At 47.3% G+C, this 17,123-nt stretch overlaps 1 protein-coding gene across 2 annotated transcripts in view; it reads left to right on the top strand.

Annotated features, from left to right (window-relative positions):
- Positions 1-17,123, top strand: part of COG3 (component of oligomeric golgi complex 3) — an 87,057-nt gene that overhangs the window by 54,946 nt on the left and 14,988 nt on the right. For both annotated transcript variants that reach the window (XM_044284069.1, XM_044284068.1), the window contains exon 17: positions 6,982-7,102. In XM_044284069.1, the coding sequence (XP_044140004.1) occupies positions 6,982-7,102 (121 nt within the window). The remainder of the gene's footprint in view (positions 1-6,981; positions 7,103-17,123) is intronic.

The raw sequence follows: 17,123 nt of genomic DNA, 5'->3' as shown, positions 1-17,123 counted from the left end.
GGGGGGGGGGGGGGGGAATTTAAATGTTGATGACCTCTCGGGATAGGTCATCAATATTTGATCACTGAGAGTCCAATTTCCAACATCCCCATCAATCAGCTGTCTTTATGGCTACTTTCACACTTGCGTTCAGAGCAGATCCGTCTGGTGTCTGCACAGACGGATCCGCTCCTATAATGCAGACGATGGGATCCGTTCAGAACAGTTCCGTCTGCATTATAGTTTAGAAAAAATTCTAAGTGTGAAAGTAGCTCAGATGGATCCGTCTAGACTTTACATTGAAAGTCAATGGGGGACGGATCCATTTGAAAATTGAGCCATATTGTGTCAACTTCAAACGGATCCGTCCCCATTGACTTACATTGTAAGTCTGGACGGATCCGTTTGCCTCCGCACGGCCAGACGGACACCTGAACGCTGCAAGCAGCATTCGGGTGTCCGCCTGCTGAGCGGAGCGGAGGACAGACGGTGCCAGACTGATTCATTCTGAGCGGATCCGCATCCACTCAGAATGCATTAGGGCAGTACGGATGCGTTCGGGGCCGCTTGTGAGAGCCTTCAAACGGAACTCACAAGCGGAGCCCCGAACACTAGTGTGAAAGTCACATGGCCTTGGTACAGCCCAATCCCAATCAAGTGAAAGCGATTTGAGCTGCTATACCATGTACAATGCTGTGCTTGCTATACTAGGAAAGGCACTACAACCCCTTCAGATAATGAGTACTTAATTCCCAGGAACCCTTTAAAGTTTTGGTGCACAAGACTATGTCCTGCTGCCGGCAGCTAGAGAGCCACATGTAGAGGACCCAAGCCATAATGCGAGATTAGTGACCGGGACCTCCTACCTACCATTTATGTGGCAGATGGACCTTTGGGCCCCCTTTTAAGGCTCAGTTACACAGTTAGTTAGATGATGGAGCCAATTATCAAGAACGTATGTTCATATAAATGCTTGGTTCCTGTAAATGTTCTGGTGATCACCCGACAAATTTAGTAAAACGTACTAGGCGCTACCTCTGCACCATTTGTCTTTAGGCTCCGATTCCAAGAACCTCTTGAGCTACTGCTTACGTAGAATTTCTTGACAAGAAGGTTGATTGCTTCAAGCATTCAAAGGGATAGCATTAGAAAAAATGTCCACCACCTTCAGTTGGCACCTCTCCCTGACTGCTCGTAGATGAATAAACCCGATCTGAGAATTTGTTCTGCCTGAGGAAGACGTCTGAATCTGTTAGCTGCAGCTTGTCAGATAGAGGGGATTTCTTTTAGCTGTGAGGTCTCGGAGCTTTAAGTGCATCCAGTGTGAAGCCCTGCACTCATCAAATGCTATCTCTGCTCGACCATTCTGATCTCCTCCATTCATATCACCAGCTGCCAAACTGCTTATATTCGCTAAACAAATCCATTCCCGTTTTGAGCATTTTTCTTAAACTGCTACTAATCTGCTGTTATGACGAGCAATTCTCACTTGTATAAGGTTATTTATCTGCTATTTCTATAGCCCAGACATATAAACATTACTACTCACTGCTGTATGCAGCACACTAAATAGGTGGAGGTTCACTAAAGCTGGATTTACACTGAGAGGGAGTCCATGCTGCTGTCATTTGCACCTAATTTATCAAATGTCGCACACTGATATCTTCCCCTGTACTGAACATATTGTCTGAAAGCTTGGAATGTCAGCTTTCAAACAATACAAAGCTGGTACCAAACTAGAGGTATTGAGCAGCTAAAGCATCCCCCCCCTGTCAGTCTGGAGGAGAATGAGGGAGCAGCTGCAGGAGGAGAGGAAAAATAGTAAAAATATATAGAAATGTGGTATTATAATCAGTGTACTGACCCAGATAATAAATTTAGATTATTTTTACCACACAGTGAACGCTGTATAAAAATTCCACAAAATAATGTAAGATTTTTTATTTTATTTATCTTTCCCCCTAAAAATAAAATATTATTAAGTTATTTAATACACTATATACACCCCAAAATAGTTCCTAAAAAAACATACAACTAATCCCGCAAAATAAAAAATAAAACATTTAGAAGAGAAAATTTAAGTTATGACTGCTAGAACACAAAAAGGGAAAAAATATTATAGGTTGTGTGCCAACCAATTTTAACGTGACTGCTAAGATTTTTGATGTCACTAAAGGGTTTTACTGCCGACGCACATTAAAAATCTATAATAAAAAATGTGACCTTTTTGGAAGGGTTTTTCCAATTTTAACGTGACTGTTAAGAGGTTAAAGATGCACCAAATTATCTGGGTCAGTACACTGATTATAATACCACATTTCTATATATTTTTACTATTTTTCCTCTCCTCTTGCAGCCTATCGGTTCTGCAGCGGCTCCCTCATTCTCCTCCAGACTGACGGGGGGGGGGGGGGGGGGGGGAGATGCTTTAGCTGCTCAATACCTCTAGTTTGGTACCAGTGAGAGAGATGGGCTTTGTATTGTTTGAAAGCTGACATTCCAAGCTTTTAGACAATATGTTCAGTACAGGGGAAGATATCACTGTAAGGGTACATTCACATGACCGTGTAAATGAATCCGCATCCATTCCGCAATTTTGCGGAACAGGTGCGGACCCATTTATTTCAGTAGGGCTGCAAAAGATGCGGACAGCACACCGTGTGTTGTCCGCATCCGTTGTTCCGTTTTGTGGTCCCGCAAAAAATATAGAGCATGTCCTATTGTCCGCGGTTGCGGACAAGAATATGCATTCTCTATATATCGCCAGCCATGTGCGGTCCGCAAAATACAGAACGCACACGGCTGGTATTCGTGTTTTGCGTATCCGCGATTTGCAGACCGTAAAACACTTACGGTCGTGTGAATGCACCCTTAGAAATCGGGACGCTGTGAATGCAGCTGCAAGTGAAAGTAAAAGCAGGTTTTACCCGCGATTATTCTAGACTTGATTTCTAACAGTGATATCTCTTCTGTAGCTTTAGCTGTCATTTTAGTTTTGTATGAAAGCCTAGAATTTCAAACTTTCAAACAAGACCAGTTGCATGTTTCTAGCTGCTACCATTCAGGAGATAGCAGCATCTAAAGCAGCCCTCCCCCCCTCCATATTTTTGTTCGAGCCCAGCTTGTGCCGAACAGTTAAGTACTTTTCCCACTGCCCAAGCTGGACATGGGCAAAACAGGTAGTTAATGGGAATCGGTTACCAGCGACTTCCCTATCAAACTGTCTTCGTAGACACTTAGCTGTGGTTCACCTGATAAATATGCTGTATTTCTTTTGTTGATCTGAGGCTCTGTTCCTGAAGTATGATCCTTTTTCTTAATATACAACTTAGTCATTTGGTGCAATGGGGGCTTCACCATTACTCTCATTGTAGCCAAACTCTGCTCCTTTCTGTGGCCAGCTCCTCCCTGGTTGCTTTGATTGACAGGGCCAAGCAATGGCAAAGCAGTAATGGAGGGGCTGACTACATAAAGAAGCGGATCTGTGGTGTAACAAGAGCAATGGTGATGCTCTAATTGCACCTAATTTGCATATAAATAAAGAGTATCAAGTCGGGAACGGGACCTTGGATTAACAAAAGAAAACCAGCATTTTAATCGGGTGAACCACTGCTACGGTCCGCAGCTGCTGTACTCCTAAAGAATGCGTCTGGCAATCAGTATATAACCAGGTGAGATATCGTCTTCTGCAGCCTACGAGTGTGCAGTCTCCCCCCCAATAAATATCTTTTAACTGCCTGCCGGATCAGGCAAAATGTATGCTAACTGATGGCATTAGTAAGACTGATCAGTCGAAAAAATGCATTGAAATGCCGGATCCGTCTTTCCGGTGTCATCCAGCAAAACGGATCCGGCATTTTATTTTTTTCACCTTTTTTTCAGTATGCGCATGCGCAGGACGGATCCGGCATTCCGGTATTCTGAATGCCGGATCCGGCACTAATGCATCCCTATGGGAAAAAATGCCGGATCCGGCATTCAGACAAGTCTTCAGTTTTTTTCGCCGGAGAGATAACCGTAGCATGCTGCGGTTTTCTCTTTTGCCTGATCAGTCAAAAAGACTGAACTGAGGACATCCTGAACGGATTACTCTCCATTCAGAATGCATAGGGATAAAACTGATCAGTTATTTTCCGGTATAGAGCCCCTGTGATGGAACTCTATGCCGGAAAAGAAAAACGCAAGTGTGAAAGTACCCTTACCGTGCTGACGACAGCTCTGTCCGTACATAGCATCTGTATAATGCACTGCTTTACCCTAGGCCACGTTTTACACTGACACAAAACATTTCAATTCAGCAGTCACAATAATAATAGTGACATGTTGTTGACATTGACGGTAAGGGGTGTCTGCTTTGATGTGTATCCTAATTTTACATCTCATCATATATTTTTCATGCATATGTAATTTACATTTTGTGTTACATGGTTATAAACAAGTGACTGGCAGGAGCAAAATGTATTATTTTGGCATTTTCTTCATTAAAATAGGTTGTCATGTTAGACATGTTAAGATTTTTTTTTTTTTCTTTTTTTTGCATTGTTGCCTTAGGGATTTTTGATGTCCTTGGTATTCCGGCCAGTCAAGTTGCATTATATAGAAGTGGGGCCATTATCCAATTTCATCTCGTCCTCTACAGTCCTGAATGTCACATATTATCCAGATCATTCACAGCAGTGGGTCATAGTACATGAACACAGAGCACTTCAGACATGCTATAAACATTGGGTAGAATGCAGAAGTAGTTTTGAACATTGGTTTATGGAGACTATATATGTTAGTTATCTGTAAAATTATGTCTTGAAGCATTTTTGCTGATTTTAAAATAAGAGTCTTACCATGTGTCTTATACTTCTTATCTAAGACATCAATTGTACAAACTATCTATTTATATATAATAATAATCTTTATTTCTATAGCGCCACCATATTCCGCAGCACTTCACAAATTCATAGGGTTCATGTCCCCCCAAAAAAGTAACTGGCTAATATATACAACTGAAACACTGGGAGACAGGGCCCTGCTCGCAAGAGCTTACAATCCTTGAATATATACAGTATATATACACAGCACACCGCACATTACACCGACGGGAGCTTTTCTGACATCCCATTCTAAATCCATAGCTATTAATATGGAGCCGGTCCCAGCGTCACTCTTCTGTGAAGGCTTCTACAAGATCCTGGACTGTGTGGGGGGATTTTTGCCCACTCATCTAGAAGAACATTTGTGAGGTCAGACCCTGATGTTGGAGGAGAGGGCCTGGATCACAATCTCCGGTCTAGTTCATCCCCAAGGTGTTGGATGGGGTTGAGGTCAGGGCTCTGTGCCGCCAGCCAAGTTCCTCCACATCAAACTCGCCAACCAGGCCTTTATGGACCTTGCTTTCTGCACTGGGGCACAGTCCTGCTGGAACAGCAAAGGCTCTCCTCCAAGCTGTTCCCACAAAGTTGGAAGCATACACTTGTCCAAAATGTCTGTGTGATTCCCTTTACTGGAACTAAGGGGCCTAGGCCAAACCCATTAGCATTATCCCTCCTCCCCCAGATTTACAGTTGGCACACTGCAGTCAGGCAGGTAACGTTCTCCTGGCATTCGGCAAAGTCAAACTCGTCCATCAGACTGCCATATAGAGAAGTGTGATTTGTCACTCCCCAGAACATGTTTCCATTGTTCCAGAGTCCAGTGGCAGCGCGCTTTACCCACCTCCATCCGATGCCTGGCATTGTGCTTAGTGATGTAAGGCTTGCATGCAGCTCCTCGAACTTGGAAACCAATGTCGTGAAGCTCCTGGTGCACAATTTTTGTGCAAATGTTAATACCAGAGGAGGTTTGCAACTCTCCAGTTACTGAGTCAGTAGAGCGCCTTAGCGCTCACTGACCCTGTTCTGTAACTTTACATGGGCTCCACTTCATGGCTGAGTTGCTGTGGTTCCTCTTTGCAATATTACCACTCACAGTTGATCATGGGAATATCTAGGAGGGAAGACCTTTCATGAACTAACTTGTGACAGTGACCTCCTAAAACGTAGCGTATTAGGCCACACTCCTTCCAACTAAGGCTACTTTCACACTGGCGTTTTGGCTTTCCGTTTGTGAGATCCGCTCAGGGCTCTCACAAGCGGTCCAAAACGGATCAGTTTTGCCCTTAATGCATTCTGAATGGAAAAGAATCCGCTCAGATTGCATCAATTAGCCTCAGTTCCGGCGCCATTCCGCTTTGGAGGCGGACACCAAAACGCTTGCAATGTTTTGATGTCCGTCTGACAAAACTGAGCCAAAAGGATCTGTTTTGACACACAATGTAAGTCAATGGGGACGGATCCGTTTTCTATGACGCAATAGAAAACTGATCCGTCCTTCATGGACTTTCAATAGTGTTCAAGACGGATCCGTTCTGAATGGATGCAGACTGTTGTATTATCTGAGCGGATCCGTCTGTGCAGATCCATGACGGATCCGCACCAAACGCGAGTGTGAAAGTAGCTTAAGTCCTATCTTTTTGAGTGTGTTGAATCAATGGGTAACACCTGCAGACACATTAGTAAATCTGGGCCATTGTCTTTGCGGTCTGTAACAATAAACCTGATGCATAGTCTGCCCAGGAGAAACAAAACTATAGGTATAATCTGCATATAGATTATGTTGTGGCTGATTTATGGGATTTGTTGAAGATTTTACCGGAAATCCACCGTGAAAATCCACGGCAGACTCGACATGTTGTGGATTTTCAGGTCTGTCTTTTTTTTTCGACTTTTTGTGGATGGGGTTGCGGAGCTGTCTGTGACCCGTGAATTCACCCTGTGTGTACAGTATATAAAATAGGGTTGAGTCCAATGGAGTGATGATATTCGAGATAAATGTTCAGCAGATGCGCAGTACCCACCCTGTGTAATACATTACATCCAGTAATCGTCATATACTCTTGTTGATCCCTGTGGAGCGATTACCCTGCCGTTACTAAACCCTTATAACATGTCCTTTTTGTCTGTTTGTCTTCAGACGCAGGTTGACGGACAGCTGTTCCTGATCAAACATCTCCTCACCATGCGAGAGCAGATTGCCCCTTTTCATACTGATTTCACCATAAAGGAAATTTCCCTGGACCTCAAGAAAACAAGAGGTATTTCACTTGTGGTGTGTGGGAGAGCAGGACAGCAAGTAGAACCTATCCTGCTCTGGTCACCTACTACACGTATCGTTTGGTTTTCTTCATGTTCACCTGCAATAATGTGCATGATGTCTGTCGTCTCTGTCTGTCTGTAGTCTGCACTAATGAACTAGGGTTCTGCTGCCTAATCACTGAAGGAAATGCATCAACCTAAATGTAGAAGGGAAGGGTGCTATTACATGTGCCGCCCAAGGTACCGCACCGTGGGTATTGCTAATTGTCGGGCCAATCCTGGACTTGCCACTTGAAACGGGGGTGCAGTCCTAGTGCGGCTTGGCAATTCGCAGTAATCACTATGTGGTGCCCACCGTTCAAGCCACACATGTAATAATTTAGTCTACAATACAGTAATTATAGTACGTTAATAAAATGGCCAAATATACTGGGAGCCATTTATAAAATGAGTACGTAAGTCTCAATAGGTATTTTTGTGGAAAACTTCAACTTTTTGAGTTTCTACTTTTGCTCTCAACACTTTCTTAAAAAGTGAGTGCATCTTAGCAGAAGTCGCCATGGCCTGAGCGGTTTAGTGTAATTTCTCCAGAAGTAAATTATAACCGCTCCTCACTGGCGTAGGTTTTAGTCTCTGGGACATTGAGGGACCTGCGTCTTTTCAGAAATTGGCTGCCCTTTTTTAATAAGACTGAAAGCCCATAGTGAATTTGCCTGCAGTATCTCCGGCTTGATGAAATACTAATATATAGTACTTCATTTAATACTTCGAGACGTTGTAGTGTGTTCTCTTTGGTGATCAATCATTTGTTTATCACTATGAGTTTTCCGATAGAGATAAAAAAACAACATGGAATGTAAATTCCCAATGGCATTTCCAGCTTTTGCCAACTTCTTCAGCTGCAGAATACAGGCTGCTGCATGCTAGTGGTTTTGCAAGGCAGCGTGGAGAATTTAAACCCCTTTAGTCCTGCTTGTGTATTAGACGTGTGACTGATGTTTGTGGCTCTTTTGCTTTGGTACTTTGCGCGCTCTGTGTTAAGCATGGCTGGGCCTTCATTTTATCCTAACGTACATTCTGTACCAATTCCTGTGGTTTTTACAGAAGAGTACTTGTGCATGCCGAAACTGAAAAAAAGATAGGAGCTCATGGCTGTGATTTGCCGTCAAACACATCCATTCCTATTTTATGGGGATCTTGTTTTCGGGCTCATGTACATATGCATTTTGCGGAATGGAACATCTTTGCCCTCTATATAACTGCCCTATCCTTATCTGCAAAACAGACAGGAATAGGACATGTTCTATATGTCTAGGATTTCTCGGTGGAAGGGTGGGATATTTCTTGTACAGCTCAGTTGCATGATACGTTATAACTTTATATAACGCTAATAATATAAAGTTGAACTTAATACACTAATACTGAATTGCTTGATGCAGAGGATTATGGATCTGCTTGTCGCATGTGGCCTTCACATGTTACAGCTGGTAATATATTAATACATTCGCCTAGCGCACATCTGTCTAACCAAAGCCCCTTATTGCATTTGAACATTGCGGAAACCATTTCTACTTCTTAGGCCACATTCACATGACCGTGTCACGGTGTGTCAAGGACATCTGTGTGCGGCCCCGACTCAAGATAGGACGTGTCCTATCTTTACTTGAGGATTGCGGGCCCTTTGAAGACAATGGGGTTGCACTGCGAAGTGGGGGGCACACGGCCGGTGCCTGTGTTTTGTGGATCTGTAGTTTGCGGTTTGCAAAATGGACATGGCCGTGCCACGGTTGTGTGAATGCACCCTTATGGTGTTAAGGTCAGGGTGTAAATATGTCCTTTTGGGGTTATTAATTGGTTGACAGGAGAAGTGGCTCAACCATTTGCCATATGAGCATACTTCTGTGTCAGCCAATGAGTATTTCAAAAAGGGGGTGTAAAGGTAAGTGATTCTTGTTCCAGTCATTGTAATAAAGGGAACCTGTCACCTGGATTGGGTATAGAGCTGAGGACATGGGTTGCTAGATGGCCGCTAGCACATCCGCAATACCAGTCCCCATCTAGCAGCCCATGTCCTCAGCTCTATACACAAAATCCTGGTGACAAGTTCCCTTTAAAGAGGGTGAAGGCTTTATCCCCTTTATTGGGATGTTGAGGTGCAGTGTGGACACTCTGCCAATATTTCCTGAATAGAATGAGTGTTGATGCGGTCCGGTCATACATCATGAAAAGGAGCCATTAAATAGGACCCGTCGGCTGTCCTGACACTTCTGTAAGTACTGTACTTGCATTTGTTACAAAGTAACAATCCTGGAGCATCTTTTCTTAGAACTCTGTGCTGTTCCTCCGTTATTCCACCATTTACAAGTGTTACCATCCCCCTGTCAGTGGGCCTTGTCCCTACATGCTCTTACACTGTCCAGTCGGTGATAAAACCTTGTGTAACTGTCAGGCTGGATTTTCCTTCCATGTTACTCCCCTGGGTCACAGCCTGACTGTGGGTTTAACTGACTAAAACTGTCATCATATGGGCAGTGGATAGGTGATAACGGATCTTGAGGAGATCTGACCTTTGGGACCCCCACGATCCTGAGAACGAGGGGTGCCAGAGTCCACTCTCTGAATAGAGCAGTAGTGTGCGTGTCGTTCCAGAACTATCCGCATCATATGGGTCTATGGTACTGAGAGTCGGTATTGTGCTTGTATGAATCGGCCTCGGAGCGTGTCATGGCAAACCCTACGGACAGTCAAAAAGATGCTGTAGAATTGGTTCGGAATACAACTTTCTCGTGCATGGCATTGGGGGACACAGCACCATGGGTATATGTCCAACTACCACTAGGAGGCACTAGACACAAAAAGTGTTGGCTCCTCCCAGGTGGGCTATACCCTCTCCACAGGCACGAGGCTATTCAGTTTTAGTCTAGTGTCCGTAGGAGGCAGACCTGTCCTGCTTTTTTGCAGGTTCTGCTGTTTTTTATTTTTATTCTTTTCTTTTTTCTCTCTTCCGCAGGTCTCGGTGTTCTCCACCGTTATACCTGCTGCAGGCTGGGGCTCCATCGTGTTCCACTTTAGTTGCCCCCCTGCGGGCGCGTACTTCGGTACCATCGCCGGTCACCCAGTCCCCACGGACTGCATCCGCAGTGGCTTGCCGGCATTCCCACGGTTTCCGTGTTGAGTCTGCCGAAGGGGTGACCCTGCTGCGCCCGAAGACATCGGATGGTGAGTATATCTGATGGTGAGTATACTCCCCTGTGTCCCTGCCCCAGGGTTAGGTTCCCTCCTGTGGCCAGGGGGATGGGATCCACCTTAGCTGGGGGTCCTGGGGAGCCTCCATCTTCCCCCTAGCCAACCCCCCCTTTTTTCTGGGGGGGGTTATATTCTTGTTTCCCCTCCCTTCTCTTCCCCCTTGGTTGGTCTTTTCTCTCCTCCCTGGCCACACAGTCTTCTCCCTGGCTTCTCCGCTACTTTAGTCCCCGGCTTCTGCCGGGACTAGGCCTCATCTTCTGTGGCCCGTTCCCGGCTCCCAGGTGCTCCGTTTGCCCTGATCCACCTGTCCCTAGGTGTCGCTTCTCCCCCCCTACCCTCCTCACCTATTTTTATGATTCGGTGGGCCCTCTGTCGGCCGCGGTTCGCCCCGCCCCCCTCGCTCCATTCCCGGCCGCCTTAATAAATCGAGGCCCCGGCTTTTGGGCCTGCTAGGCCGCAATCTTCCCGGCCCCTCCTCCTTGCTTCCCGGGCTTTTCTGAGCCCCGCCCGGCCCTTGGGAGGGGCTATCTCTTCACCCTTTCCTGGGCTAACGTGTTTTTTCTGCTGAAGGGGGTGGTTAACCCCTTCCCTCCCCTCAATTGCTTTATGTCCCCTGCAGCCCTACTGACCACCTCTTTTGGGGGGACAAGCTGCTGCAGCGCCTCTTTGGGGGAACAGGGCGTCCGGGTCAGGATAGACAGCCTCTGCTGGCTGCTTTTTGAGCATCTCCTCTCCCAGCCTCTCCTCGGTCGCCACGTGTTTTCACGTGCGTCCGCTGTCTGCACCTCTCTGGGTCTAACAATGGCTGCCGTGCGGTCAGCCTGTCCCTGCTGGGTGCAGTACCTCTTCCCAGATCCTTTCCCCGAACAATCCCTTTGTGTCGGTCCCCCATGAATGGGCTCCCTCCGTGTCAATGCCATGGGAACCTTGACCGCCTCTCCCTGGCGGTGTCGCTGGCCGCTACCAATCCAAATTGCGGCCACCTCTGCCCTCCCAGGGTCCTCCCTGCAGATGGGGCACGCTCAGTTAGGGGTACCTGCACCCGGGTTCGGCTAGGGGTAGCTCACGGTACTCCCTCGGGTGGTCTCAACGGGGTACCACCCCTCCTCGGCATCCTCGGATCCCCCCCAGGACAGGCCTGAGGCTGGTGACGAATCCTTCCTGTCACCCCATCCGTTGCCTCTGGGGACACCTCTGCGCCGATTCCCTCGGAACAGAGCATCAGGCGGTCTTCCTCCATACAGAAGCCCTCTGGGAGGTCAAGACGAATGTGGACGGAGGAACCTTTCCTACCCAGGGTTGGTATCCCCTCTAGTGGATTTTCGGATGGTGCTCCCCTGACCACACAGGTATTCAACCGCACAGGTAAGGCAGCCGTCCCCGTGTTTAGCATACTGAGTCACCTACGCGGTGTCTCTGATACGTACGCCTTCTCCTTAACAGGGGGATGCCTGCACCACTGCCATAGGCTGTCCCTGACAAGCCTTCCTGGTTCCCCTATACCAGGGGCTATCCTCTACATATTTGAGAGTGTTTCCACAGGGTCCCCATCCTGGTGGTGGTGTTCGCCACTCTACCTCATTACAGGGGGTTCCTGTTCTGGGCAAGCGGTTAGCTCGGCTATCGCCTCCTGTAGGTTGGGGAGTTAAGAGCAATTGTACAGCTGCCTTGCCCCTTTTCATAGGTAGTGTACCTACACCTACTCCAGATGCTGAAGCCATTACTCCTGGCTGGCTCTGGGGTGTTCCATACAGCACTATTTCTCCCTTCCGGGCGAGATGTACAGGCCGCTTCGATTGCCGTTGCAATTGCACCTGTCTGTTCCCAGCCACTTTGCTCCCGTCATAGGTAGAGTATCTACGCCATCTCCTGATGCTGTAGCCAATTCCCCTGGCTGGCGCTATGGTGTTCCGTGCGGCACTATTTCTCCCTTTCTGGCGAGATTTACAGGCCGCCTTTAATTGCCGTTGAAATTGCACCTGTCTATTCCCAGCCATTTTGCTCCCTTCATAGGTAGAGTACCTACGCCATCTCCGGTGCTGTGGTCGATACCCCTGGCGGGCTCTATTGTCTTCCAGGCGGCAACATTTCTCCCTACGGGCGAGATATAGAGGCCACTTTCTATTGCCATAGAGTTGCCCCTGTCCGGTTCAGTTACACCTGTCTGTTCCCTGCCACCTTGATCCCTTAACAGGTAGAGTACCTGCACCATCTCCGGATGTGGTAGCCGTTCCTCCTGTCCGGCTTTATGGTGTACCATGTGGCATTTTCTCTCCCTTACAGGACGAGATTTTGAGGCCTCCTCCAGTTGCCGTGGCCATTGCACCTACCTCATCATAGTGTGCACCAAACAGCCATCTTACTTCCTTCATAGGTAGAGTTCCTGAACCGTCTTTGATGCTGCAGCCGTTACACCTGTCTGGCTTCTATGGTGTACTATGCGGCCCTGTTTCTGTTGCCATTGCACCTACCTGATTGTAGTGTGCACCTGTCTTGTTCTTTGTGGTACCGTGCGGCCCTATGGGTTCCATTGTTAACGCAGTTGCTGTTGCACCTCTCTGGGTCTGGGGTGCACCATGCGGCCACATTGCTTCGATCTTAAATGAAGTTCCTCTTCACAGCCATATTTCTACTTTACAGGTTGTGTACCTGTACCCTTCGAATGCTGTCGCATCCCCAGATGCTGTGGCTATGTTTCCACTCTCCTTGGTCGGCAACATGCAGCCACTTTACCTTTATTTTAGGCGTGTGTTTGTAGTACCCCAAGTGCTGGGCCCTGTGGTGCGATCTGTGGCCCAGACAGTTTCTTTCTTACTAGGTGTTTTCTGCCCACGGGTTCTAATCTGTGCTGCAGATGTTGGTTCCATCCGTTTGGTTCTTCCGTACGTCTGCCACTCCGTTACTGTCGTCCTCATTGGTCTCCTTGTGCCGCTCAAGGCACTGTCAGCACCAGGTCACCCTTGTTCAGCATGTGCATGGTTACCATATCTGGCAGGGGTGGGTCAGCCCATCCCCCACCTTATCGGTCTAGTGCTGCTTCTGGTAGCTCCAGTATATGACTGATCTGTCTGGTCCGGCGGGTGGTCCTCATTCAACCTCCTACTCCATGGCCAGGTGGTTGTTGGCCTTTGTGCTAGAGTTGCTCTTGCTTTCTCTTTAAGGTCCTACGGTATGCTGTGCTCCGCGTTACCCCATGTTATAGGGGAGTACTCACATTGTTTCCTATTGCTGAGCGGGCCATTCCTGGTGTAGTACAAGGATCTCCACTGGATCTTCTACCTTGTTTGGACATGTAGCTGGTGAGCATCGGCCGCGGCAGTGGTTTTCGGTCATCGCTGGATGTCCGCCTCACGGTATCCTTCTGGGTCCACGGCTTTTATCATTGCTGGACGTCCTCCCTGACGGGTCAAGGACAGGACCTCTGAGCGCCACACACACCTGTCTGAATTTTCAGCTGATTGCTCTGGTATCGGACAGGGCCCCGTAGTTCCTTCTGGGTCCAGGTGTTTTCGGTATTCCCTTGTATTTTCTGCTTAGTTGTGCTACATGGCGAAGGGGCAGTCCTCTTGGACCTTGCTGTCGTCTGCACCTGTCTGGTACTTTCTCCCCCCTGGAAGTTTTCTGTATGCCGGTCGCAGCTGGTTTCTACATTTCTATGTAGGCTACCCCGGTTTTTTCATGGCGACTTCTGCATTCCTTATGCATATCGATGTCTGTCGTTTTGTGGTACCTCCGAGCTGCTGTACTTGCCCTCTCTGGGACAATGTTTACGGTTTGCTGGTCAATGTTTTTGGTGCGGCTAGTTGTCCATGGCCAATGTCCCTTCCCCTATGGCGGTTTCTTTTCGCCTTTCCTGGATATGCTGGCTTGCGTTGTCTTCCGGTGGTTCAGCTCCTGGTTCCTTGTGACCCCATCTGGGTACTCCTTTCTGGAGTCCCTGTCCCTGTTCATTTGAGGTCCTCTTGGGATTTGTCTTTTTTTTTTTCCATCCTCCCACGTAAAGTACCTGGTATTGAGTGGTTTGGTGCTACGGTTTGCAATTCCACCGTATGGTCTCCTTCGGGAGGGACCTCCTCCTGTTGTAGACCCCTTCCTCCTTAGGCTGTTTGGAGTGCTCTTCTTCTACTCCCATGTCTGTCAGTCCAGTGTGTTCCTGCCAAGGTTGCCTGGGCCTGTCTCTGGTTCCTTTTTTCCATGATACTTCACATGCCCAGAGTTTCCTCTGGTCTTGCGCTTTACAGTGCTATCTTGTTTTCGGAGGCTTGTGCCTCGTTTCCTGTTTTTGGGGACGCAGGAGCGATCGTTCTTTGTTCCTGGCTTTTACCTACAACCCCCTCCTTCTCCAAGGGTTGGCAGTTTCCTCTAGCAGCCTTGGGTTTTCGCCTTTACATGGGGCGCTTGGCTTCTTCACCTGGCCTTGCGGTGAGGGGAGTCCCTCTCCCTTCACATGTGAGCCTTGCTATGGCTTCCCTCACTCGTTTGGTTTCCAGTGCTTCCCTGTTTCTTTTCTCCCCTGGCCTTTCAGGGGATGGCCACAGGTTTATGGGTCTGAGACAATGTAGGGCGTTGGGTCGATCCAACACGCAGTGCTGTCCTAATTTTTTTCTCCAGCCCTTGGCTGCGCTTGGTGTTCCCTTTTGCCACCTTCTTGCATTTGGGATTTTCTTCCAGACATTTGTCCTGGGGTGCTGGCAGTCTTCCCTGCTTCTTCTGAGGTTTCTTCCTTGTTATGAGACCTCTTGCCCATTCCGTGTTTTTTCCTGTTGGGTCACATGGTCACATTCTCCTGCACCTGTATGCCCAGCCGGTGGCACGTCTCTTCTTTTCCCACCCTCAGGGACTGCTTTGGGACGTCCCATGGTGCTGTGTCCCCCAATGCCATGCACGAGAAAATTGGATTTTTTGTACTCACCGTAAAATCCTTTTCTCGTAGTAGGCATTGGGGGACACAGATCCCACCCTATGTTTTTACTTCCGCTTCTCCGGGCTGGTCTCTTGATCTTTCCCGGTACGGGAGTTGTTGGTTCCTTGCTTTTCTTCTCTCTCCTACTGCTTTTGGTACAAACTGAATAGCCTCGTGCCTGTGGAGAGGGTATAGCCCACCTGGGAGGAGCCAACACTTTTTGTGTCTAGTGCCTCCTAGTGGTAGTTGGACATATACCCATGGTGCTGTGTCCCCCAATGCCTACTACGAGAAAAGGATTTTACGGTGAGTACAAAAAATCCAATTATTTTCTGTGAGGGATGTCAGGAGCGCTGACAGGTCCTCTCTAATGTGCAGGATTTACAGGGTTATCCCATGAAAATTCTTTATCTGACCATTGACTTTTACCACTGTTTCTGTTTTTGTATTTCACCAATTGCACATGTGTTCTCATCTACATTCTATGGGTAGATACAGTCACTGTGATGCAAAATCGTTATCGTTTTACGTATTCATGTAATAAAAACATGTCATACAAAAATAACATTTTTGTGCTGCTACTCATGGTGTTTTTTCTGTTATTTTGTTTCTTTGGTCTATGTAACTGTGTGAGCCTTTTTTGCGGGACAGTTTGTGATTAAAAAAATAAATAAATTATTAATTCTTGCCTGGAATATGTGTAAAATAAGAGTAAAAAGCCACTCACCTCCTGAAGCCGCTCTGTTCCAGTGGTCCTATCCCCTATGCTTCTGATCCTCTGTGGACCAGAAATGTGACATCCTGTCATGTGCACTGTTGCAGCCATTCACTGGTCTCCCCTGTGATGGGTTCCTGAGCAGCACATGACTGCAGAGGCTCAGTGGTCACTTTCCACTCAGGACACGTCAACACTACGGCGTCTGGATGGCTGCAGTGGTGCAAGTGACAGTGGAAGGGACATCGCACTTCCAGTACGCCTGGGACCATCAGAAGCATGGGGATGGGACCTCTGGTGCTTGAACTTGGCTGCTTTCAAGAGGTGAGTGGCCTTTTTCTTTATCTTACACACATCTCCATTCAACTCAGTGATTTTTATTTATATTTTTAGTTTATATTGTTTTAGTTGTATAAGTATATTCATTCATAACTATTGATATCGATGCTCACAAGCAGAACTTAGTTTTGTTCACCTGCTCCAAATTAGGTAATATGTAATATGTGCATGGAAGTACAACACTGACACTGTATTTCATACTCTCACACAATGGAAACAACCTTAAAGAGATTCTGTCACCAGATTTAACCCTATTAAGCTAGCTGACATTAGCGATGTGCTAATGTCAGCTAAACCTAAGTAGCCTATTCCTACTTTTATCTTTGCCCCCGTTACACCAGAAAGCTAACTTTTATAATCTGCTAATTAGGCTCTAGGAGCGGGGGGGCGTTGTTCCTGCTCCTAGAGGCTCCGTTCTCCCACCTTTGTCGCCTCCCTCCAAGTCCTGATTGACAGGGCCAGGCAGCGCTCGCATCTGTCTGCAATCGCCAAATACTGAACGGTGCAAGATTTTACCAGAGCACAGGTCGGGCAGACAGATGCAAGCGCTAGTTAGGTTTAGCTGACATTAGCACATCGCTAATGTCAGCTAGCTTAATAGGGTTAAATCTGGTGACAGAAACCCTTTAAAACATATCCATCTATGGGCATAAGCCTTAGTTTCTTTGTTCTAAAATGCCATGCAGCAGGGCGCTGTCCTAGAGGATAAATAAAATAAAAAATAACACTCACCTAGCCCTGTTCCCCCAGCAAATGGCGCTTATCCTGATCTCCCTAGCAGCAGACACCATAAAGTGACATCACACCTGCAGCGCCG

Source organism: Bufo gargarizans, chromosome 3 (genome assembly GCF_014858855.1).
Source record: "Bufo gargarizans isolate SCDJY-AF-19 chromosome 3, ASM1485885v1, whole genome shotgun sequence".
In the NCBI taxonomy this organism is placed as follows: domain Eukaryota; kingdom Metazoa; phylum Chordata; class Amphibia; order Anura; family Bufonidae; genus Bufo; species Bufo gargarizans.
The sequence above is the reverse complement of the archived record's forward strand: the minus strand, read 5'-3'. Positions and strand labels throughout refer to the sequence as shown.